Genomic DNA, 25,353 nt, shown 5'->3' on the forward strand with positions numbered 1-25,353 from the left:
GTTCCTGAAAGAATGCCGCTTGCGCTCAGAGTTCATGCTTTTGCCTTGACTGTCGCCACTGCATATTGCCACTGAGTGCCGTCAAATAAACACCTTAACAAGTTGGTGGAGGTGCTGTGCCATCACAACTACCCTGCTATCTACCATGCCTCAAGACGCTGCCCAGCAGACGCCTCCGCCTGCACCAACCTCATGTCCCGGTGCCCCTTGTATCCTCGACCCCCCTGTCTTCACTGGTGTAGATGGTACTGATGTGGAGGACTGGCTCGTGATTTATTAATGCATGAGTGTCCCCAATAAATGGGACGAGGCAGGAAAATTGACCAACTTGGTTTTCTACCTTGCGGGTGTGGCAGGCCTGTGGTACGACAACCACGCATCAGATTTTAAGATGTGGTCTGACTTCAAGACCGCCATTATCAACGTGTTTGGTCGCCTTACTGTTTGTAAGCTGCATGCCAAACAGCGTTAACATGAATAAGCTCAGCAGGCTGGTGAATCCTTCACCAGCTACATCGAAGACATCCTCGATTTGTGTAAGAAAGCCGACGCCACCTCACGGAATCTGACAAGATCAGGCACATTATGAAAGGCATCGACGATGATGCCTTCACGATGCTGCTCGCCAAAAACACCAGCACAATGGCAGAGGTCATAACGCTCTGCCAAAGCTGTGAGGAGCTGGGCCAGCAGCGGTCGATGACCCATCGCTCTCCACCACGCGACGCTGAGCTCGTGGTGGCTCTCCACCACGCGACGCTGAGCTCGCGGCTGTCGTGTGGGTGTTGTGACCTTGGGCTGCCTGGTTTGTTCGGGAAGGAGCCCGTGCTCTGGCTGCAGTCCCTTCTGCCTGCGGCTTGTTCGACGATCCGGGTTTTCTTTGCTGCCGTCCTCTTCGCGGCTTGGGCTTGGGTCAGCGCTTCGCGGGGGCGTCCGGATCATGGAAGAAGCAGCACCTCCACCAGATGTCACGTGGTCGTGACGTCGACGAAGACAGCAGTCGGCGTTTGCAGGATGAAACTGTTTATTTGGCCGAACTTGTGGCCGGAAAATGAGAACTAGCACTACAGCAATACACGCCGTACAATGATAGCGGCGAACAGGGCGTCGTCCGTCGATCAACTGACAAGCGGTCAAGCGCGTCGGCTTTTATACAGGCGCTATCGAACTTTCCAGCGATATCGCTGGTGGTTGCGCAATCTCTAGAATGAGCTCGAGCGTTCGCGTCTTGCGCGCAATCTTAACAAAATCATCTACAACAATCGTGAAGCTTCTCGAAGAATGAGGCACGGTTTGCGCTGAGCGTTGCCGACAGCCTTTGTGGGCGAATGCAGCAAAAGTGATCAGAAACGTACGTGGCAATATCCGACTACTCCGCGTTGCTCTCAGAGGTGGAGTCATTAGTACGTGAGAAAATCGTGCACCAGTTCTCTCTGCTGGGCTTTGCTCACCCTCAGTACGTTCAACAGCCGTCACAATAAATAAAGGTTTAATTCAAAAGAGTATCTCAGCTTTCCCTTGCCATATTCAGACGCATGTTTATAGAAATGCACCCATCGAAATCAGTTTTGCCACATCTAAACGTGACTCCTCAGACTCCACATAAACAAAAAATTTGGCAGATCTCACGCCTTGTGGGAATCGGTTTCATGCGAAGCAGTCAGCGAGTAGTGCTATGGCACATTTTTTGGCTTTGAGCCAAGCGTTACGAGGTGGATCGTCGTGTTTTTATAAGTGTAGTAGTTGTGTGCACATCGTGGGCTTACCAGGCAAGTTGACAACATTGGCGTTTAAAGGATAACTTATGGCCGGACGTAACGTCAGCACTCACGTTAGAGCACATGCACCAGTAAACGAAGTACACTTTACGGTGTGGCGATTGTTACGCCACTGGAAACAACCCTGGCGGGGGAGTGAGACGGAAGATGATGAAAAGCTGACTGGAGAGAGAAACAGCCTCTCTTGTGCCGGCAGTCAGCGACAATCACCCTCAAGACCTGCGAGGCACTGATTGACCAAAGGAGTAAGCCTCACCCTTCGTTTTTACATAGAGCGGACTACCCTCTACGCGATGTTTACACGTTATTGCTAGCATAGCAATAAAGTGTTATTTGTTGACCTAGCCTGTTCCCTTATTCACCCGAACCCGTCTTAGCTATGATTACTTGCGCTTTGGGAAGGGGACGTTAACGTGTGCACAGTACGACTGTGTGCGGCTGGAACAGGAGATGTATAGCCATGTATAGAGTGAACACCTTCATCTGGCACCCAACGTTAATGAATTTGGCAGTGTAGCTAATTTTGTGGATGCCAGCGACTACCTACGCTCCGTCAACGTACGACAACTGACATGTCAGAATTCCGGGATTTGTTCGTGTTGCCTCATGTCGCTTCTCAAGGTGTCGATCCTATGGCTAACGCGGCGGCATTGTTCGGACCGTACGACAGGATTTCTGACGCCGAACTTCTTGCATGCGTGGTCCCAGTGTCACTCATAGAGCAAGCGGCTTGATGTTTCCGACTGACCGGACATCGTGCCCGCATGGACGAAGAGCTTCGCGAGAGCTTCTGCTGTGAATTGCTTCCTGCAAATTATGAGTGGCGCTTGAGGAGGGAGTAGAAGCTACGTACCCTGCATTGGAATGAATCTCCCCGGTGGAGTATGTCTGAGCGATTGACGAACTTTATCACCTCACAAGCCCTCTCGCCACTAACACTGAGAAAGTTGAGCTGATTACACAGCAGGTGCACCCAACATTTGCGGCGCACTTCAGCGGATGCAAGTTCGCAGACCTAGAAGAGCTCGCTGCGGCGCCAACATATCACCCGCCCTTGCCCTCAGTGCAGTCACTTGAGCCTCGCTGCGCATGGAACGGTAGTGCGGTCACCTCAGAGGCATTCAGGGGCAACGCGTCAGCATTGTTTGCTGATTGGCAGGTACCACATAGTTGGAAACTTTCAGACCGTGCTTTGGACCCTTACGCTTACGCGCTTCGTACGGCCCATGCTGCCCCTGCACATGACGTTCTGTGGTGAGAGCATGTGGTCGACACGAGACCAGACAAGCAGTGCAATGCGGAGCAAGCCCAGCCGGATCGCAGTGAGGAGTGCCCAGGCCAGCATAGTTTCCACGGTCGTTGCTACCAGGTGGTACACCGGGGCACATTGCCCACGAATGCAGCCGCACACCTGGTTGTGAGCGGATGCGCAGTTCAGGAAACGGACGGAGCTGCCGGTGAACCACGTGGGAAATCACACGGCGATCAGGAATACCACCGACGCAGTCAGATTACTAGCACCTACAGTATCTCGTGCAGTTGATGCCGCAGACTCGCTCGCACTGTTAATCGAGCTAACGATAGCTTGAAAGAAGTTTGCAGCACTTTTAGATACTGGGACAAGCACTTCTTTATTTGGGAACGAGGTGTTGCACCATCTCCGTGTGAATATCCGCTTGAGACAAAGCAACACCGCCTTGTTTCGGGCACAGCACAATCGAGCAGTGTGGCTAGGCTTGTGATCCGCTGGGAAAGACGCATAAGGCGACAACGCTTTGTGCATCTTCCCGGGCTGTCAATGCTTCTAATCTTGGGTCGAGACTTTCTTGCCAAGTCAGGTATTGTCATTGACATTGCAAGCGGGGATTTCCATGAGCGCGATGGAGAGGTGCTAAAGCTTTTCTCAAAAACACCCACATTGACAAAGGCATGCCAATTGCAGGGAGCAGTGCAATCGGGAAAGGAGAAAAGCGCGCTGAGAAAGTTTCCTGGTTGTTCTAGTCCCAAAGAAGAATGATAATTATCACCTTTTTGTAGACTATCGCAGGCTGAACGAGGTTACGAAGAAGGACGCATACCCTCTTCCATCCATTTCATCGTTAGTATTGCCGCGCCTGCTTCTTCTTTTATTTTGATGTATTTGGGCTTGACCAGCAAGGACGGTTATCAACGCTCGAAGCTGACTGCACCGCAGTGTTCGAGAAGCTTTGCGATTGTAGTAGATTGTTTTGTTAAGATTGCGCGCAGGACGCGAATAGTCTAGATTATTCCAGTGCTTGCACGACAACTAGTGATAAGACTGGAAAGTTCGATGCATGATGTATAAAAGACGGCGTATCCCAGCCATGAGCAGATATCACGTGGTCGTGACGTCGATGAAGACAGCAGCCGACGTGTTCAAGATGGAACTGTTTATTTGGCCGAAGTTGTGGCCGGGAAATGAAAAGTCAAACTACAGCAATACACGCGGTACACTGATAGCGGCGAACAGGGCGTCGGCTGTCAATAAACTGCTCAGGGCTGGGATGCGCCATCTTTTATACATCATGCATCGAACTTTCCAATCTTATTACTGGTTGTCGCGCAAGCACTGGAATAATCTAGACTATTCGCGTCCTGCGCGCAATCTTAACAAAACAATCTACTACAATCGCAAAGCTTCTTGAACACTGCGGCGCGGTCAGCTTCGAGTGTTGACAACCGTCCTTGCTGGTCAAACCCGAATATATCAAAACAAAAGAAGGAGCGGGTGTGGCAGTATCCAACTTAGGCGGGGCAAAGTACTTTACGACGCTCGATGCTAGTCATGGATATTTTCAGGTCGAAATGGACGAGCGGGACAAAGAGACGTCAGCTTTCACATACCCCAGAGGACTTTTTTCAATTCAGGGGGATGTTTCTGGCTTGGTGGGGGCTCCCACTACTTATCAGAGGCCGATGGACCGAGTTTTGGGAAATGCAAAGTGGCGGCATGCCCACGCATATCTAGACGACATAGTGGTTTACCTGAAACGTTTGAGGAGCACCTGTGCTACTTGAGAAACAGCTAGAAAGGCTGAGGTCTGCAGGCATCACTCTGAACCCGAACAATGCTCAGATAGCGGCAACCCGAATAATGTTGATGGGGTTTGACACTTGACGCATTTTGGTTGCATTTTGCCGAATAAGGTTAAGCTTGAAGTGATAGTCAGCTATCCATCACCGAAAGATATTGGCGAGCTGAGGCGCTTTCTGGGGATGGTGAACTTCTATCGCCAATTCATTCCAGACTGCACGGCAGTGCAGGCACCTTTGACAAAGCTCTTGAGGAATGGCGAGCGTTGGGCTTGGGGTCAACAGCAGGAGGCCGCACTGCGTCGCCTCACAAAGTTGCTGGCTAACACGGCTGAACCGCAGCTACTCGAGTTAAAAAGGGAGTTTGTGATTCAACCAGATGCAAGGGACCTGGGCTATGGAAAAATTTTGCTTCAGGAGCATGGAGGTGGCCTTCGACCGATTGCATTCACGAGTTGTTCATTGACATCGATGGAGAGGTACTGCTCAGTAACAGAAAAGGAGTGTCTAGCGATAGTTTTTGCTCTCCATAAGTTTGACTATTACATCGACAGAGTTGCGTTTGTTATTGAGACTGACCACATGGCGCTCACGTGGTTGAGGCGCTTGAACAAACCATGTGGCCGCCTGGCTCGTTGGGCATTGCTGTTGCAGTGTTATGACTTCACCGTGCGCAACCGCAAGGGCAAGAATAATGCCTATCGTGTGCTCCAGTCCGATACGAGGCAGGTCAAGGGACCAACCCGAAACGAACTGAGAGCGAGACACTAGACGTAGCGCTAATGGAAACAGTGGACCAAGTGTTAGTTCAAGGCAAGAGTGTGAACCATGTGGTTAGCGCGGAGATTGATTTCAGCAGAAGGGAGCTGTTAGCAGAAAGATCCGTTTTGTTGAAAGGTGTTCAACGGGCTCCGGGAGCCGGGTGGCGAGGCCACCACGCACACGGGGGCAGCACGACTCCGCAACTCCCCACAACTCCATGGGGGCAGCTGGTATTGCTGTCGGCGCAGAGCACTCGGCGACAGCTGGTAGTGCTGTGAGTGCGCTGGATTCTTATCTGCTGGATTTTCCTGGCATCCTGCTGAGGTACATCCCATCTGACGCATGTTGAGAGGAGCACTACTTCGCTACTTTCACGACTCGTGCATCACTGGGCAGGCGAGCAGCCCTAAGACTTATGCTAAGTTGTGTTGCCTCACTACCTGGCCAGGCATGAAGCGGGATGTGATACGTTACGCGTGTTCATGCCACGCATGCCAAAGTGTCAAGCCCCGACGTGGACGACTGCCTGGCCTCATGCAGCTGATCAACAGCCACACGCCCTGGCAAATCGCAGCATGGGACGTCATGGGATCGTACCCCACAACTCCTAGCAGAAACAAGTTCTTGCTGGTGGTCACGGATCACTTCACTAAGTGGGAAGAACATTTCCTCCCTTAGAAAGCTGACAGCTCGAGTGATGTTGAATAAGTTGATGGAGGTTTTCATCAGGTTTGGGTTCCCTGAGCAGCTGATAACACACAACGCATCTTATTTCACTGCGAAGGTGTTTGTCGACATGTGCACCGCACTTGGCATTAAGCACAAGAAAACAACCACCTACCATGCTCAGTCGAACCCCACAGAACGAGTCAATCGCAAGATCAAGCACACGCTTGTTGTGTTCTCTGAAAGGCACAAGGACTGGGATACCTACGTGGCGGAGATCAGGTTTGCGTTGCAATCGACCATGAACTGCTTGACTGGGTATGCACCTTCTTCTTTAAACCTGGGGAGAGAATTGCCGAATCCGATGGAGAGGGTCCTCGTGCATCGCAGTGGAGTGCCAGTCACGTCATCAGCACAAGCTGAATGCGAGTCACAGCTGTGCGAGAAGCTAGCGGGAGCTTTATGTAAAGCACACCGTAATCTCTGCACTGATAGGGCACAGCAGAAGGCGCAGTACAACCGCTCGCATTGGAGCATACATTATAAAATGGGCAATCTGGTGCTTCGACGCCATCATGTTCTCAGCGATGTTAGCAAAATATTTGCAGCCTCACTGGCACCGAAATGATCAGGGCTGTACTGAGTGTGAGAGAAGGTTTCTTCACTTGTTTATCGGCTCGCGAGCATGAAAGGCAAACCGAGCGGCGGACCGGTGCATGCATGTGACTTGAAACACTTAAGTGTCACGGGAGGAGCATGGGGATGACAATTAGTCTCCCTCCAAGCCGCAGGCGGTGGGTGAGAAAACTCGAAATCGAGTGGTGAGCCCAGAGCTGCGTTACTACTTGCGTAACATGCGGAGACAACTCTGCATGCTCGGCCACATTTGATATTCTACACGGGGTGCAGTGAATCACGCGCAACACAATTTGCGAGTGTTAACCTTTTCTGTGTCAACATTAACCGAACAGATGGAGAACCATAAGGGAAAGAAGCGCCGCCGGGTCAGCTCAGAGAGAAGACTGCCTTCTCACAGCCAGCCCCCACAAAGACTTTCCGTCGTCGATGCAGCCCCACCACCACCGGCAAACATCGCCACAGATGCCTGACTGGAGATCGACCGACACATCACACCACCACTTCCACGCTACCCCATCACCTCACTGGCCAGCCGCGACAGTCAGCTGCCTCGCCTCAGGGCTGCAGTCTCCGGGACGTGACCACCTGGACATGCCAGGATGGTGTGGCCTATGTACCCGAGGCCTTGGCGCTGCATGCTGAAAAGGGAAGCCCCAAGCCCTGCCAGTTTGGAGGAGCCTTCGCCCAAGGCAGCAGCTGGGTCGATGCTGGAGATGGCAGCGTGCAATTAAAGTCGTCGCCGACTGGCACCTCTCGGTCACCACCAACCACTGGAGTGGCAAGGCTCAAGGGGGCGAGGCTCAGACCACGGGGCTGCTGGCACAGGTGCAGGCCAGATCTACTGCAGCAGCAATGGCGGCGAGGGCGACAGCAGAGGAGATAACTGGAGAAGCTGATGCAGGCGGGCACGGCAGCAGCGGTCACAATGTCGATGGTGGCTACTTTGAATGCGGTGGCTACTTTAGTGGCAGCGGCGATACCAAGCTTAGAATAACAGAGAGCTGAGCTAGTTGGTAAGTATTCATTCTAAAAAGACAGGGCGTGCAAACACGGACACAAGAAAGAAGTCAGGACACCACAAACGCCGACTAACAACTGAAGAGACGCGCAACGGCTGAAAAGAAAGAAGGCACGAAAACTTATCTGCGCATGCCCATCCAACAGGCGAACCTATCAATCCGGCACGCGTGTCGGTCTACGTGGAAGATAACTGTTAAGGCATTTGATTTCATCTTTATGCAAGTTAATCGACGGTTGGCTCACGCATGCACTACCACTATTCTCGATATGCCATGCTTCAATCATCAGGCGCGTTTCTTCATTTCTATGCCGGTACAACACTGCGCATTCATCAAGTTTTGGCGTGCACTTACAATCTCAACAATGTAAGGATAGATTAGAAGGTGAGCCTCCTGTTAGCGATCTCTTATGTTCTAATAATCTCTGGTTGATGCATCGGCCCGTCTTGTGTCCGTGTTTGCACGCCCTGTCTTTTTAGAATGAAGGCGATACCAATGTGGGTACCAGCGACACCCACGGCACAAGCCCTATCGCAGGAGGGCATGGACCTGGACCTATCTGCCCTGCCTTCCTTGATGAGGAATAACAAAATATTTCCTCTCGTGTTTTGGCCTCCTTCGTTCGAGGGCTTTCATATGGGGAGGAGGATGCTGGATAGCATGCGTGTCCATATCCTTTCCTTAACGCTGGCAATCGCGGACTGGCGATGGGAGCCAAGAGGCCACATGGAGAGAGAGCACCATTGCCCCTTTTCTAAGAATCGGTGCAGTCCCACTGCACCGCACGCTAATTTTCGTTTCCCTGCTCGCTGGAAAAGGTACTCGTCTCCTGCGAGTGAAAGAACCCTTGCGGGGGAGTGAGCCGGAAGGTGATCAAAAGCCAACCGGAGAGAGAGACAGTTCTCTTGTGCCAGCGGTCACCGACGATCACCCTGAAGACCCGCGAGCCACCGGTCGACCAAAGGAGTAAGCCTTACCCTTTGTTTTTACACGAAGCAGACTATCCCTCTACTCGACGTTTACACGTTATTGCTAGCGTAGCAATAAAGTTTTGTTTGTTGACCTGGCCTGTTGCTTTATTTGCTCGAACATGTTGTAGCTGCGATTACTCGCCCTACATGAAGGGGACGTGCACGGTACGACTGTGTGCAGCTGGAACCGGAGCTAGGCTTCAGCACCAGCCATGCATAGAGCGAGCCCTTTCATCATGAATCACCGACTGGCCCATGATCATCAAATAAATGAGTGCAAATAGGTAAACAACAAGACCACCTTTGTAATGCACGCAGACCTTTTTCAGCACGTGCAAGATGCGAATTCCCCTACAGCAATGAGCAGTTTCAAACTGCTGTTTTTCGACTGGGAGCATATAGAAACATTTAAACAAACCCTGAAACATATAGTGCCCAGTGGCTACATCTTTATGCATAGCATCACTTTATATGTGTAATAACCATGAACTGAAGGTAACATTGTCAGTGACTTTACCCCCTCGTTAGCCTGAAGCTGAACCCCACACTTTCAGTGTATTCAGTCACACTTGAGAGTTGGTGTTGTGAAAATGATAAAGAACATTTTTTTTTTTTTGCTGCAGATGTTGTTCACCTGACCTGCCCCAGTGTTCAGGAAACTGCCGAACAAGATTTGACGCCCGCTGTCAAAATGCTTTTTGACACATCACCTGAAGGTAAAGTATCTAGGTTGAAAACAGAATTTTTTTTGGCACTTTGTCACTTGTAATATTTTGGGTCCAGCGCGGCACTTATTTCCTTACTCCTCAAACACTTTCTGGGTAGAAACCGGTGGGACTTGACATTGATGTAGGAATGGCTCAGTGTTAGTGCCATGGCTCAGGGGTGGTACAGCTGCGCCAATTGTGCCAAAGTGCTACATTTTCGACTTCCTGCGCCAAGTTGCGCCAAAACTGCAATATTTCCGGAAATTGCACCACGCTGCTCGAAAACGCAGAACTGACAACCACAAATTCGTTTTCTGTCCAGTTTTAGTAGAACCTGACAGTGGTTTAAACAGCTATGATTTGGCTTCGTCCCCGATATCGAATGTAATGTTCTGTATGAAACTGGAACCAGGAAATCTATATTTCACAGCAAACTAAGATGCGCTGGCTCTTATGGGGCTATATGGTCCCGTGTTCTCGGCTTGCCATGTAGCTACCTACTCCATGCAGATACGCTGTACCGGCGACGCCAGGAACATTGAGAATTGGCCCGGATGAGTTGCTTTCATGGCTATGTATGGCATGCTGCCTCCGCGAAGGCGGCATGCCTGGAGGCGTCTACTTGATCGTGCAATGTGACTGTCGTTTCGACGAAACTTGCCACATATTTGGACACCTGTTTAGGTGGCCACGACGTGCAAGCGAAGCGGAATTAATTTATTGCATATCGTTGTTAAATAGCTTCTGCCAAGCAAACGCAATTAAATGCCTTAACCCTGCCAATTGTAAGTCAGTTACACATAGAACTATGCGTTGCTGCACAAGCATGCGGCTGGCTTACACGTCGCAGCACCCACCCTGCAGCAATCAGCTTGCGAGAGCGCAGGCCGCGAGCACTGGCCGGCTACGTGATGTAATCGCCCCCTTTTTTTCCGCTCCGTGGTTTCATATATTGAATATAGAAGGCGCGTTCAGCCTGGTGACATTCCCACCTGGATTTTGTGCTTACTGTGGCAAGTGACTGCGTCGGCCATATGCTCAGCTGCTCGTAAGACCGTAATCATCTTTTCTGATTATGACCATACCAGCTCTGCAGGCTATCCTCTCAAAGGCATCTGTATGATCATACGTAAGTTGATCTCTTTAAAATGGCTGCGTTCTTTACTGTTTAGTGCCTTTCTTTAACTCATGGAGGCGCAAACGTCCAGCGAGGGTTTAGGGAGAACAAGATTCTTCTTGAGGGGTGCAGCTAACTTAATATTGCAAGCGTCAGTGAGATACGGCAAATAAGGAGTCGCCTAAACCCCTACAGTGCTGATGCCACGAAAGTTCCCCTTGCTGCTGAACTGATCAGGAGTGTGAAGCAGTCCAGGGCAAAGTATGCATGAGGCTCAGTGCTGAAACAAGTGTCCATAGAGGGAAAGTCATAGAAGTTGCTACCACCACCACAGAGAGTCAATGCAGAATGACCGGAAGGTCTTGGAAGACCAAGTGGAATCAAGCGGAGCATTGAAATCGATATTTGGACGGAAACCCGTCTGGTCAGGAACAGACATGACCACGATGTGCTTTTATTTGCTTTTAATCATGGTCAGAGTGTTGTTTTAATTGTCTTCAAGCGGAGCATTGCTCTCTAGTGCAGATGAACTCATTAGTTCCAGCATAACGATATTCAAAAAAATTGAAAGTGACCAAGTACTCCTTTCTAAAGGAAACTCTGCCCTGCTATTCAGCAAAATCGCACAATTTGACAAAGTGCAGAAAAAGCGAAAATAAAATGTTCACGCAATGTTTACTTTCATTATGATATCAAAATTGGTGACATCATGTATGCCTTGGTTCCACTCCTTGTCAATTTTTTTTCAACTTTTAACTTTACCATATGAATTACTCTGACGTGGAACATTTGCCCTAGCTGTGATAAAATAGTTTCTTAACAGCACTTTGGTTCTGTGATATTTCATAAATAAAAAGGTTGACTCGCTTTTTTTTTTCTTTTGACCACCTGCTCCTAAACAGTTTTCCTGCTCCAAAACGCTATTTTTGCTGCTCCAAAAGCTATCTGAGCTGTCCCACCCCTGATGGCATGCTCATGGCAGTAGACTAAGCCGGCAAGTGAGCATTGTACTCTATCTACTCTTATTGTGGGCTGTCTGGCTTCACAAGACAATTGATGTACAGGGTCGTTTGTGCACTCTTAGGGTGAACAGTTCGCAGAGTGCCAGTGCAGCAGATGCGACTGCACATCGAAGCAGTGCAGGCGCATAGGAACCCATAGGGGGTGCTTTGCGTCCGTCATTTGCTACAGTGATGTAGCATGCAGCTCTTGCTTTGCTCCAGCAAAGCAAGGGCGGTGCACTGAATGATGATGTGTCGTGTGTTTTGGATGCAACCTTTTACTTATGTGCACTGTACTTAACAGCATCACTTAGGGGTGCTCAAATAAAGGTTGGCAATGCCTTGGACAGCCTGTATGCACATGGTCTGCAAACTTTGTTTTGGTTGTGCAGGTGAAGACAAGTCTAAGCCAAAGGCATTGTACATACTGTACTTCAATGTTGAAGATACAACACAAGCACCTTTGAATGAAAACTGTCCACCTGGGCTCATACTTGTCTCATCTCCAGGCCCTTACTTGGACTACGAGCACCCCGTCAATGAGGTGGGCACCACAGGCTCTTTTCTTGCTCATGTTTTTCATTAGCAAGTGTAGCCATCCTCTGAACATCAAATGCCTAGGCTGTCACAAGAGCCTCATCAAGTCTAGCTAAGTGCATTCGTCAAGCAGTAAAACAAAGCAGTGATGTAGCATGCGTAGCAGAGCGTGTGTCTTTCTTCCCTTCGTCCTTGTCTTTTCACGCCCACATCCAAGAAGTCTGCAGCACTAGTGGGCACGAAACTATCAAAAGTTGGCTCACTATGGCAGAACCATAAGCTACGCGTGCCTAGCAACCAACATTTCTTCCAAGGTAATGTTTATGTACACGGTTGTCCACTCTTAGGGTGAACGTGACTCAGTGTGGCGGCGCACTGAAGCGAAGCAACAGAGGCACACAGGGGCCCATGGAAAATGCAACATCTGTCATTCTTGGTTTGTTGTAGCAAAGCAACACACCTCACTGTTTCTGATCAAAGTCAAGGTGGACTTTTTAAAAAGCTCTATGTCTGTTCAGTGGCCACTCTATGCAAACCCTATAATGGGGCATGACCTGTATGAAATCGTTCTGTTAACATACGAAAGAAGGGGAATTTAAGGGCCTGTTTTTCTTTGTTAGACACAAGCTTAATGGAAGCCAAGGAAGGTACAAGGGACATCATTTGTGGTCTTTTAATTAAGGGTACTGTATTAATTATGATATAAATTTGAAGAAATTAAAGTGGACAAAAACACAACTTGCCGCCAGCAGGGATTGAACCTGCAACCTTCGAATAGCGCGGGTGCAGGTGCAGCCCCTGCCTGTGGCAAGTTGTCTTTTCATCCACTTTAATTTCATCATCATAATTACCACAAATAACATCCCTTGTACTTTTCTTGGCTTCACTGTCTCTTGGTTTTCAATAAGGTTCTGCTAACATAGAGCTACAGTGTTTTCCAACACAGTGTTATGCAGCAGCAAAGTAATGACACTAATTTTGAACTTATGGAGCTTATGCGTTAAACTTTACTTTGGGTCACCCACGTTACGGTGAGAGCGAAATGCGAGAGCACTCATGTGGTCATCGCAGAAAAAAGAATTTGCACAAGCGACCATTCACCAAAACGGTTGCTTGTGCTTTTTCTGCGGTGTCTGTACTTAGGTTTAGGTGCACATAAAAAAGCCCCAGGTGGTCGGAATAACTCTGGAGTTCCTACTACGGCATGCTTCGTAATCATGTCTTGGTTTTGGCATGTAAAACCCTAGAAATTAATGAAAATAAAATGGGAGTTTACATTCTTGGCTTGTTGGCAAGACGCCACAGTTCAGTAAGTACAAACAATTAATATATATTTTTACAAAATAATGATGTCAGTGTAAGCAAACAAAGAAGGAACAGTGTCACAAAAATAGAAGGAAATTATTAGAGCTGTGCGAATAGCACCATTTTGGGGGTGAAGCGAATACGAATATTAGCCCTTTGAAACGCTATGTACACAATTGTGTACACCACTTGTTTTTGCTATTTGTATTGACTAGGGCCTAAGAAAGAGCAAGATACATTGAGCTGTGGATGAATTGAACCACCTGCATAATAAATTTCTCTACATTTAACTTCATTTTGCACTGTACTGTTGCATATGATCACTTTGTTGAAGGCACTACCATGTTCAACGAGTCGTTCGACGTGCCGCTTCCCGCGGCCAACGTCAAAAGTATAATTTTTCTTTGCTCAATATGGACATAACCGAAAACGAATTTGCAAGGTATTTCTAGCCTGAGATTTCATTCTGTTTATGCAAAAACACAGCATGAATGACTTCAGAATAAATAGATTTTTTATTACAAAGTGATTAGGAATGATTACTATAATGCGTATAAATTAACGTATTCCGACATTATTTTTGTTGCAGTATAATATCGAGTGCCTTGAAGTAACATTGTATCTATCTGACGCATTTACAGAGTTTTTCATAGGTGGAGTCTGAAAGGTTTAAAGTTTGAGTGCTAATTGAGTTCAATATTTTTCAAATATTTGTTGAATATTCTTCAAGTACTTCGAAGCTAAATTACAGAAAAAAGGTTGCGGAGGATCCCTAAGCATATTTTTATGACAGAGGAATATGGGCGGAGGAATCAACTTTATTAACATCAGTGCGTCGGAACGGAACAAAAACGAAAAACGATATTTTTGACCGGAACGGAAACGTAACCGAAACGTTATCTATTTTGTTCTGGAGTGAAACCAAAATATTTTTTCTATTTCTTGGTTCACAAGAAAACTTGGCGAAACGGAATAACCGAGGTCATGCAATGTGAGCAGTAATGCATATCTCAGGGTACAGTATTAGCACATCTCTCAGGCGGGAGTTCCAAAGTAAAGATGCATTGAAATTTTGCGAAAAACGAAAAGAGTGGCAACCAGAGCTGTTTATATAAACCCATATATGCCCAGTCTCCTACATGTAGGTCGCTTTGATGTGCTTTAAAATTGCTAACTGGAGCCATTTATAGCAAATGAAGCCGGTGCCTGCCGAAACATGTGCTATAGCCTACGCATTGCTTGCCCTTCATACTGAGCAAACTTCATCTGAGCAAACGTGTACTCTGTAAGGGAGAGGCCCTGGAGTGGAGGATAGCCTAAGTTATGACGCTTTCTTTTTCTTCAAATTATTGCAAAAAATCCCATCATTCCACCATTCGTGCTAAAAGTAGTTTAGTAGCTGTGACCATACTATTGCCCGTAATTGCAAATACACAACTTGAGCTCAGTGCCACGAGAAAAAAACTCGGTGCAAAAAGCACTGCAAAACTGTGTTGCACGTACCTGACAGTAAATAAATATTTTGTACGTTTTGTTGCGGGCACAAATCCTCTATTCGTGAATAAAAATATTTAACCGAAGGTAACCACGCAGTCGAAAATTTTTACGCCACAAAGTACGCCCCCGATATGAAAGAAATGAAAGTATATATGATCCTAAAACCAATGGCAAACACGTTAAAGCCAGAGACGCCAAGGCAGCCACACAAGAAAGACAAAAAAGATCTAAAACGTTAAAAACTAAAAAAAAATATAAGAAATGTGTAAAGCACAGGGTATAAACTATTGTGTAAAGCACAGGGTAAAAACTATTGAAAAACTATTCCATTTCCCTCTCAAATAAGGAAGTAAGCTACCTATGGCGTATGCCTTTTCAATAGTTTTTACCCTGTGCTTTACACAATAGTTTCTACCCTGTGCTTACACATTTCTTATATTTCTTTTTAGTTTTTAACGTTTAGATCTTTTTTATCCTTCTTGTGTGGCTGCCTTGGCTTCCCTGGCTTTAACCGTGTTTGCCGGTTGATTTTAGGAGCATATATACTTTCACTTCTTTCATATCGGGGGTGTACTTTGTGGCGTAAAAATTTTCGACTGCGTGGTTACCTTCGGTTGATTATCTTTTCGGCAAGCAGTTGTCACGTGGTAAAAATATTTGTTTGCTCAATTTTTCTGAGTATGGGCATATATGGGTTAACCCAAGTGGGCTTTTGTGTGCCTGTCACACAGGTCAGTGTGAAGAGGACAATCTCGGCGCTGAAGTTTGTTTTATCAGAACAGTGCTCTCGCACCTCCGAGAGTACTGTGATGGGCTGCTTCTGAGATCATGCCAACACAAAGCCTGCTCACAAAATTTGTAATTCACTTTTCAGATAACTTAAAGGGTACTGTTTTGCATTACTTGGCAAAATTTGTGGTACTTGGGCTCCTCTTTAAGAACTTAGGCAGAACTTGTTTTGCCCCAGTCCCACGTTCTTATGAGGTGCTCTAGTAGCTATACCACAAATCTTATGTTTTTGTCGTTACTTTAAGATCAAATTATTGCATACAAATAAAAACCGTTACGAAACATTATTATTTTTTATTCTGGAACAGAAACGAAACGGAACTTTTTGTGGTGGAACAAAACTAAAACCGAAATGAAAATCAGTTCGTTGCAACACCCTAATCAACTTAGATGGCATGGTCCTCAGGGTGGCTCCACATGGGCGGTGACCCTTTCACGACAATGCCATGACCAAAATGCTCAATTTTCATAATAATGTGTCCGAAATTATTCGGCCAAATCGCTATTCGCTTCAAACCTAAAATTTACTGTTCGCACATCCCTAAGAGATAACAAGGTCCATTCATTTCACCTGCACTTTGTGAACCAGTTCACGATGGCACCGCACTCGGGCATTCATTTCATGAGTTCGACGTAGTGGCACTGGCACTCCAGTATTCGTTTTGAAAAAGTGCAGCCGTCATGCAAGGCTAGTTCACGAATTTTCTGCACCTACTTCTGAGGTAGTGCCGAGCCCATGCTGCACAAGATGGCTGTAACTGCAGCATACAACAAAGCCAACTGCATTCGTGTCTGTTTTGACGGCGTCCAAAAAGTACGTCATTGAATGTTTTCCGGTAGTTGCAAATGCCAGGCAACATAAGCAGTGCTAACTTTTAAGAATCACAAGCTGCGAGACAGCCGACCGTAGCATAGGGCTTGCACAACATCTGCCCTGTCATATTCGTTTCAGCATCTCATTGCTGCTACACTTGCTGAAATGGTCCCTGCACGACGACGGTGCCCAGACGGCACCACCATGAACCAGTTCAGGTAGTGCAGGGTGAATTAAGTGGACCTACATATAAGCTTTTTCGGGACTTTATTACAGTTGCAATTAATGTGATTATACCAGTACAGGGTTCGTGTAGGTTTCAACAGAGGAAATTCAAGAGCTCATGACGTTTTTCAAGGACTAAGAAATTGCACCCCGATCAGGATTTTTTTACTAGTTTAAAATTCTGACTAAATTTATCACACGTATACCTATACAGTTCAAACTCGACTTAACTAAGTCATCACTACACTCAAATTACTTTGTTAAATCAGGAAGCGCCTAGTATCAAGAAAGTGGTTTTTCAGTCCTTTGAAATCTGAAACTGTGACATGCCACCGAAACACAATGACGAGGAGAACGTACGCAGTGATTATGCTATACTCGGATACAACTCAAGAAAAAAAGCGGCTTTTCGCATTTCAAAGGACCTCCCCCTCCAGCCAATGGAGTCGCCGTGTCATTGTGGCCCCGCGGCAGACCGCGTTCACGCCACACTCATGAGAGGAGTCACAAAGCAGCATGTCGCACCATTGGTTGGAGGGGGTCCTTTGACGGCAAAAAGCCGCTTTTTTCTGGAGTTGTATCCGAGTGTAGCAGGGCGAGCAAGAAAGTTGCAAGGAGGCGATCAATCTGTCACATAAATCATGAAATAACGAAAGCACACAAAAGTGTTCCTGTGGGAGCATTGACAGAGACAATAAACCACCACCACCCGCAGCACCATCTGGTATGTAACGGTGCTACCGACTAAAATCGGGGTCATGACTATGGGTGATAGAAACAAATCGATGCTTCTTTTAGATGCGAAGTATTTTATGGCGGAGTTCAATCCGGTGGTGGTGTGGTGGCAGTGGTGTGCGGCGTGACCACCCTTACTGCGCATGCGCATACCCTCTCCACTTACCCTCTCCCTCCTCCTCTCCACATACACTTCCCCTCTCCTTTCCCTCTCTCCCCTTTCCCTGTCCCATTTCTCTCTCCCCTTTCCCTCTCTCCACATTCCCTCTCCTATCCCCCTCTCCACTTCCCCTTTCCACTCTTCCTCTGAAACGCGCGGGCTAGACATGCTGAAATTCTGCGCAACGCCGCGATGAGCATCAGCGCATGTGCGTCCCCTCCCCCTCTCTCTCCTCTCCTATGCTGCCCCTCTCTCGCACGCCTGCCGACCGTGTTCCCCGCTCGCCCTGTGAGAATTAATGGCCAGGCGAGAGGGAAGACAAGACGCGCGTAGCGTTCCTCTTCGCGTTCCACGACGCGAGGTCGGTAGCATGCCCAAAGAACGCCAACGGAACGCGATCGTGCAAGTGCTCTGGCTTCGCATCGCCTCATGGTCCCCTTTAGCGGGAAATGGTGTAACTTTTAATTCATTTATTTCAGACAAATCTTCGTTAAAGGGACACTAAAAGGAAATAACAATTTATGTCAGAGTGAAAGCTCAATGTATGATGTCTAAAACGGCAATATTATCAACAGCAGTGCCCTACTTAACGAGAAATTAAGCTAAATGTATCACACGATGAGCACCACGAGCGAGACATTTTGGAAATAATCATGATGACGTGAGAGCATCCGACTACAATTAATCACTCGTAATCAAACTAGCTGCAATGAAAAAAGAACCTTCCGTGCATCAATAGAAGTAATAAAATGCTGCTTGTTTGTTTCTGTTTGATTCATGGAAAAGAGAACCTCTTTGGCGTTTCCATAGGGAACGGCGCACGTGGTTCCGTTTTCGCCGAACTGCACTTCGCCCAACGCCCTGCTTCGCTCACGTAGTCACGTCTCAGTGGTAGTTTCGGTATCGCGTACTGCCACGTGTGTTTTGCGCGCTTGTGAAAGTCGCTCTGACAGAATGTCCAACAAAATGCCACATGCATGTGATGTTGCCGGATTTACGAATGGTGCATGCCACCAATGCAAGCCGCCGCGCAGTAAAGGCGAGCAATGTTGGGCACGGCAACAGTGACGCGAGAAATACCGCTTTCGGGCGGGTGACTTGAAGTGCGCTAACGCGACGCAGACCACTAAAATGTGATTTTATTTCCAAATAAGCACTTCCTTGGCACAAAAGTAGCACTACAAGTTTCTGGGCCGCTATTTCAACAATCAACGTTGACTTAATATTTGCCTTTAGTGTCCCTTTAAGTAGGGTAGTCTAATGTTGAACCTGATGGTTACTGCTATGGAATGCAAATTCCCTCCTTAGATTGGGAACTACATAAAATCGGGTTTTAACTGTATTATTGTACTGTATAAAAGTCTAGCCTTGATGCCATCTAAAGTAGTTCCCAACACACAGCAAATGTTAAGGGCATCTGCAGGTACTGAGACTTTTATAGTATTAGCAAGGCTTGACATCATTACAGTGTGCTAACCATATGCACCGCTCGCTTGACAGGGGAAAAGCTGCATAAATGCATGGGACAAGAGTTTAGTCGTAAGGATATAATGAGAAGAGATAGAGAGAAAGCAAGACAAGACGCACTGACGAGCAAGGAGTAAAATGAACGATAGGACAAGGCATGAAGAAACGGTTTACATGCAAACTCGTGCCTGTGTATTGTTTCTGAAATGGAAAGTTTGCCGCATTGATGCTAATCTACGACAAAAAGCAGGTCGCACTGTGGACTTCAGACTGCGCTGGTCCCAAAATTCAAATGTTTTCAAGAACAAAATACAATTCCAGGGCCCCCAAGGGTCTTGAAAATGTACTTTTCAAATTCAAGGTTCAAATTCAACCCTGCAGTACTAAAAGGAAAGAGGCAGAGATGCTTATAGTGCCCACTGTATTGGACATGGGGATTAGGTAGGAAAGGGGATTAATAGGCATCTTTATATCAATCTTTCTAGGAAAAATGTGTATTGTGTACAAGTGGAACATACACGTTTTTTTTTAATGTAGCCCCAAATTTTTGTGCGTGTTACAATTGGACTCAAAAGTGAAATTGGCATCAAGTGATTTTCTTCAGTTTTCTAATTATAATGTTACCTGTGCGTTACAATCAGGGGTGCGCTAGAATTGTGCAAAGACAGTATATTGTGCATGTCACGCAGCCAATTTTTGCAATTTTTCATGGTATTTTAAAGGGACACTAAAGGCAAATGACAATTTATGTCAGAGTGAAAGCTCAATGTATGACAACGTCTAAAACCGCAGTATTATCAAGAGCAGTGCCCTACTTATCGAGAAATTAAGCTAAATGTACCACGTGATGAGCGCCACGAGTGGGACATTTTCGAAGTGATTCCAATGACGTATGAGAGTCTGCCTACAATAAATCACTAGTAATCAAACTAGCAGCAATAAAAAAAGAACCTTCCGTGCATCAAAAGACGTAATAAAATGCTGCTTGCTCGTTTCTGTTTGATTCATGGAAAAGAGAAGCTCTTTGGCGTGATCATGGGGAACGGTGCATGTGGTTCCGTTTTCGCCGAACTGCGCTTCGCCCAACGCCCTGCTTCGCTCACGCGGTCGCGTCTCAGTGGTAGTTTTGGGATCGCGTCCACATCCATTGCGGCGATTGCGGCAAGCTTCGATGGCTTCGATGGCCGTTGTTGCTGCTGTGGGTCCCGCTACTTTCGCTCTGCTGCTACTAGTGTCGGCGGGCGCGCAGTAAAGGCGGGCAACGTTGGGCACGGCAGCAGTGACGTATGAAAGTCTGATTTCAGGCGGGTGATTTGAAGTGCGCTAACACGATTCGGACCACTAAAACGTGATTTTATTTCAAAATAAGCACTTCCTTGTAGAGCACTGCACGGGCTCGGGCCTACCCGAAAACCCGAGCCCGGCCCGGCCCGTGGGCCGGGCCGGGCCGGGTAAAGTAGTTTTCACGGCGGGCCCGGGCCGGGCTCGGGTCTGAAGCTCCGGGCTTAGGGCCGGGCCCGGGTTTGAGGTGGCGGGCTCGGTTCGGGCCGGGCTTGGACTTTGCTCAGTTCTTAAAGGGACACTAAATTGAAACAATGAATCGGTTTAGACTGATAAAGTATACTCTGAGAACTCGAATGTCGTTAATTTCATCATCATAAGTTTATTCAGGAGAAAATCAAGGTCAAAGTTCTATTTTTTTATGTTGCCCCGACGTCATTGATTTCAAACTTAATTTTTGTCGTAATTTGGGGACATTAGCTCAATGATATTTCCTGAAACTTGGCTTGTTAAGTCTGTGACTTCCTCAGATGTCAATGTACTGCATTTTTTACCGATTAGGAACTACGTAGGCCCCAGTAGACGCCGTCAGAATCTCTGACGTCACGGTGTTTGCAGCGCGAAATGCCACGTGGCTTCGCTACTCGCATTTTCCTTTTGTGCGTTTTCACGCTTACGAAGAGTCTTGTCGCGGCGAGCGTGGTTATTTTGGAATTGTAAAAGAGTAATTTACTCATGTTAAGGCAGGTAGCGCAAAGAGACACGGACACAAGCGAAGAATAAGTGCACAGGACAAGCGCCAACTTCAAACTGGCGCTTGTCCTGTGCACTTATTCTTCGCTTGTGTCCGTGTGTCTTTGCGCTACCTGCCTTAACATGAGTTCCCACAAACTGAAGTTGGCGCTTGTCCTGTGCACTTATTCTTCGCTTGTGTCCGTGTCTCTTTACGCTACCTGCCTTAACATGAGTTCCCACAAACTAGCCCAGTTATCCGTTCTCGTAAGTAATTTACTTATAATAGAAAAAGCGTTTTTCTCTTTAGTGTCCTTTCAAGTTTCTTCCACATACATAGTGCCTACATACATGTTCCAAATTATGTCCCGAAAAAGCGTTTCATATATGTGGTGCAGGGTATTTGGGGAAGTTTATGAAGTACAGGTACTGAACTTCGTTTACTTCTTGCACATGGGGCTACTTGAATTAGCTGAAACGGGCGAGCTAAAATTATATAGATCAGGCGCTTATAACATCTCGCTAGTCTGTGCTTCATTTGCATTCGTTGGGATTTTATATCCCAAATGTTATTCTTTAATCGCAGTAATAAATGTAATATAATAAATTGATGCCTTTAACTTATCATCACAAGAGCGATCACAGAGTTCCAAAGCGGGGAAACGTTCTTGAAAATTCCAGCCCTCCACTAAAGCGAAAGTACAGCGCGTAATCTCGTTACATCGAATCCCTATAAAGACACACTCTTTTTTCATCGCTCCGCCACAGCTCCCAGTGGTCATGTGACGCGATATGGACATGCACAGACTGCTCTGTGTGCCCACATTGGTAATGTCTTAGCTTTCGTCTTGCTCCGCTATATCAGGGGTCTCAAAGTCACCTCAGCGAACGGGCCGCATTGATGAAAATTTACTCCCACGACAGCCAGCACAACGTGCCAAAGGTGGGCGCGCGGGGGCATAGGTTGTTGAAAACGTCAGCTAAGGTTGTCATTTGAGGAAGGACTTTTCCCACAGCTCATGTATGGGTCATTTCTGAAGGGGATTTGGCGGCAGGGTTCCTACAACATATCGAAAGCTATCTTCAAAATGACTAAAACCAAAGAGTTGTTTCACGGTTATGTATCAACGCATGGTGACCGCAGGGGGTGCCTCACGAAAAAATATGTTTTAGACCTGTCATGCCTGTGTAGCTCAAGAAGGTACGTATAAGAAAATTAAAAACAAATAGACGAAGACAGTCATGTGGGGGCCGCGGGCCGCTAGCGAGAGGTGCGCGTGTTTGAGACCTCTGCAATATATAGTGCGAGAGCTACATGATGCTGCCGCAACAGCTTTGGAATATGCAGGAAAAGCATAGGTGACGTGACGAAGTATCTGGCTTGAAAAAAAAAAAACAATTACGAATTCCGTGCCGGGTGATGTCCCCTTAGCTCGAACCATATGAATTCAATGAGTAATCGTCGAGAAGCTTATTCACACCCTATCAAACTGGAACGAAATCACTTCGTCCACCTCCTGCCAGTCCTACCTGCGTGTTCCAATGGCCACCTTCTATTGGTACAGCATCGTTAGGAAGGCATACACCATTGTAATATAGAAAAAAAAGAGCACGGTGCAAACCATGCATAACATGAACTGCTGAAAACTGCAAGTAGAAGCCCTCAAAGAGGAGTTTAATAGATGCTATTGAAGAATGGCACGACGTTCGGGAACGAGAAAAATGAAGGGATGAGCTGGACAGCTGTGTTCACTCTGCAGAGGTCCACAATGACATTATAAACTAGCTGCAGTGGTGGAAGCTAAGAACAACGACTGCCGACACGTTCAGAATTCGTAAGGCAGATGTGCGCCCCTGCGGCTAGCGAAAGCAGTGCAACAAATTTTAGCGCGCCAGGATATGTGGTGCAACAGAGCATGACATGCTAAAAGGCGAAATGCTTCACAAGAACATGTGAAGAAATAAACTACAAACTATGCCATAAAACCTTATAGACTGTATATACTCGCAGTGATGCGATATATCATAACGATGCTATGACAAATTGTTTTTTCTTCCTTTCGGCTACTTATACGTATATGAAGTACACGTGGCGCACACGGATCGTTATAATTTTTATCTAGGTTAGTGTACTTAAAACAAAGGTAATAAATTTGGCTTTTTTTCCTCGACTTGTCTTGCTCTGACAAGGTGCTACTATGTGGAAGACAGGTGCTACATATCCAGAAGGGTGCACGATTGGCTTTGTCGTTAGAGCATGCTTTAAATTTCAATAGAGAGCACAATAACAACAAAGAGAATACTGCGTACTGTTCCCTGTCTCCTCTGTTTTTATAGCGCTCCCTATCGAAACTGAAAGAATGCTGCAAATCCCTTTCCTTGCTACAATATCTGCTACAAAACGCTCTTGGTGATCCCCATTGTGTGTGCAGAAAAAAATAGGTACATTATACCTCTGCCGAACGAACGTTCATCGTACCCAGTAAGTCCGCTCAACTGTTTCCACCGTGAGCCCCTTTTTACAAGAAATTACCATAGGTTAAAGTATAATTGTTAGCGATGCATGCACCAACAAAGCGTAGATATTTCATACTTAAAACGCCTCGCTGTCGATTCTATGTTCGAGTTACACCACCTAGATTATTGGCTCGGGCCCCTGTCGGGCCCGATCTGCGGTCGGGCCGGGCCGGGCCGGGTAGCTGAAATCTTTTCTCGGGTTCGGGCCGGGCCCGGGTCTGGCTTTGAGTCCCCGGGCCGGGTTCGGGCGGGTAAACTTTAACGAGCTCCGGGCACGGGCCGGGCCCGGGCCGAGAATCACGGCCCGTGCAGTGCTCTACTTCCTTGGCATAAAAGTAGCACTACGAGGTTTCTGGACAGCTATTTCAACAATCAACGTCGACTTAATAATTGCCTTTAGTGTCCCTTTAACATATATATATTCCTTATGTGCTTTTTTAATGTTTGCCAATTTGCAGTCAGTAAAGCTTAGATGTTGTTCCAATGGTCTAAAGACAGAGTGCTGTTGCTTGCAGGCAAAGGAAGTTTTCCACAGGATGTATCCCAATGAAGAGTTTCTGCCACGGGCACCTGATCCAGAAGAGATTCTCCTCGAGCATGAAAACAATCCAGGTGACCATGGGCCTCTTACTGAGGACGTTGAGAAAGACCAGTCCGACTGTGGTAAAGGCGATGATGCGTCAAATAGTGCTCTGCCTGCCATATCCAATCCTGGTGCCTCTTTGTCTGGAGATTCATGAGTGCTTGCATCTTTTTTTTTAATAAAATTATGCTGTTAAGTTTGGCTGAATGCTTCTCTATGTACTTTTTGTTTGCTCTCTTCGCATTGTATGAAGCGAAATGGAACACGTAAATAATTTGGCAGACAAACTGGGATTCAATGAAAGGCAATGTTGCATGCTGTAAGTATTTTTGGTCTCTTGGCTGCCGCTTGGTATTTCTCTTGAATTTCTTTCTTCAGTTTTACTTTTTTTGTTTTTACCAGAAGTGCACATCTTATTGCACCATTGCAAAACGTGGGCGACCAGGAAGATAGTTCTTATTGCTGTTTTCTGTGCTATAATCCACAGACTATACACGATTATTTTTTTAAATATTAGAGGCCAGATTTTGTGTTAAGTCACAGTGCCATTCCACAATCATCGCCATGACATTTCTAAATCGCATTGCCACGTCATCATATGCAAGCAAATTTTGCTCAAGTTTTAATGTGTTCGTATTTGTAAGCACATCTGCAAAACCTTGTTTCAAAAAAATCAAATAACAGTTATCCTAATAATGAAAAGACAATAGGCGGCATTGCTCCGGGTCGGAGTGGTCTAGTCGAGCACCTGCGAGAACTAATGATTATGAAGTGTTGAAGAGCTGCTTAACGAATCTGACATGCTTCACTTGCTTTTTGTTCATTCTGACGGCTTTCGAAATTAACTTGCTTTTCATTAAGGATCCAAACTTTTGGGATTGATAACAAAACACCTGCTTTTCTATTGTGCACAGGTTGCAGACAAGCTGAGACACCCATTTTGAATCTGATTCTGCCTGTAACTGTTGTCGGCAAAATATGACACGAGTATCAAAAT

At 46.7% G+C, this 25,353-nt stretch overlaps 1 protein-coding gene across 1 annotated transcript in view; it reads left to right on the forward strand.

Moving 5' to 3' along the window:
* Positions 1–24,543, forward strand: part of LOC119382408 (rab proteins geranylgeranyltransferase component A) — a 143,869-nt gene extending 119,326 nt beyond the window's left edge. The window contains exons 13-15 of the mRNA XM_037650098.2: positions 9,513–9,605; positions 12,107–12,258; positions 24,289–24,543. Coding sequence (XP_037506026.1) covers positions 9,513–9,605; positions 12,107–12,258; positions 24,289–24,513 — 470 coding nt within the window. The 3' untranslated portion in view covers positions 24,514–24,543. The remainder of the gene's footprint in view (positions 1–9,512; positions 9,606–12,106; positions 12,259–24,288) is intronic.
* The last annotated feature ends 810 nt before the right edge of the window (positions 24,544–25,353 follow it).

This window comes from Rhipicephalus sanguineus, chromosome 2 (assembly GCF_013339695.2).
Source record: "Rhipicephalus sanguineus isolate Rsan-2018 chromosome 2, BIME_Rsan_1.4, whole genome shotgun sequence".
NCBI classification, from domain to species: domain Eukaryota; kingdom Metazoa; phylum Arthropoda; class Arachnida; order Ixodida; family Ixodidae; genus Rhipicephalus; species Rhipicephalus sanguineus.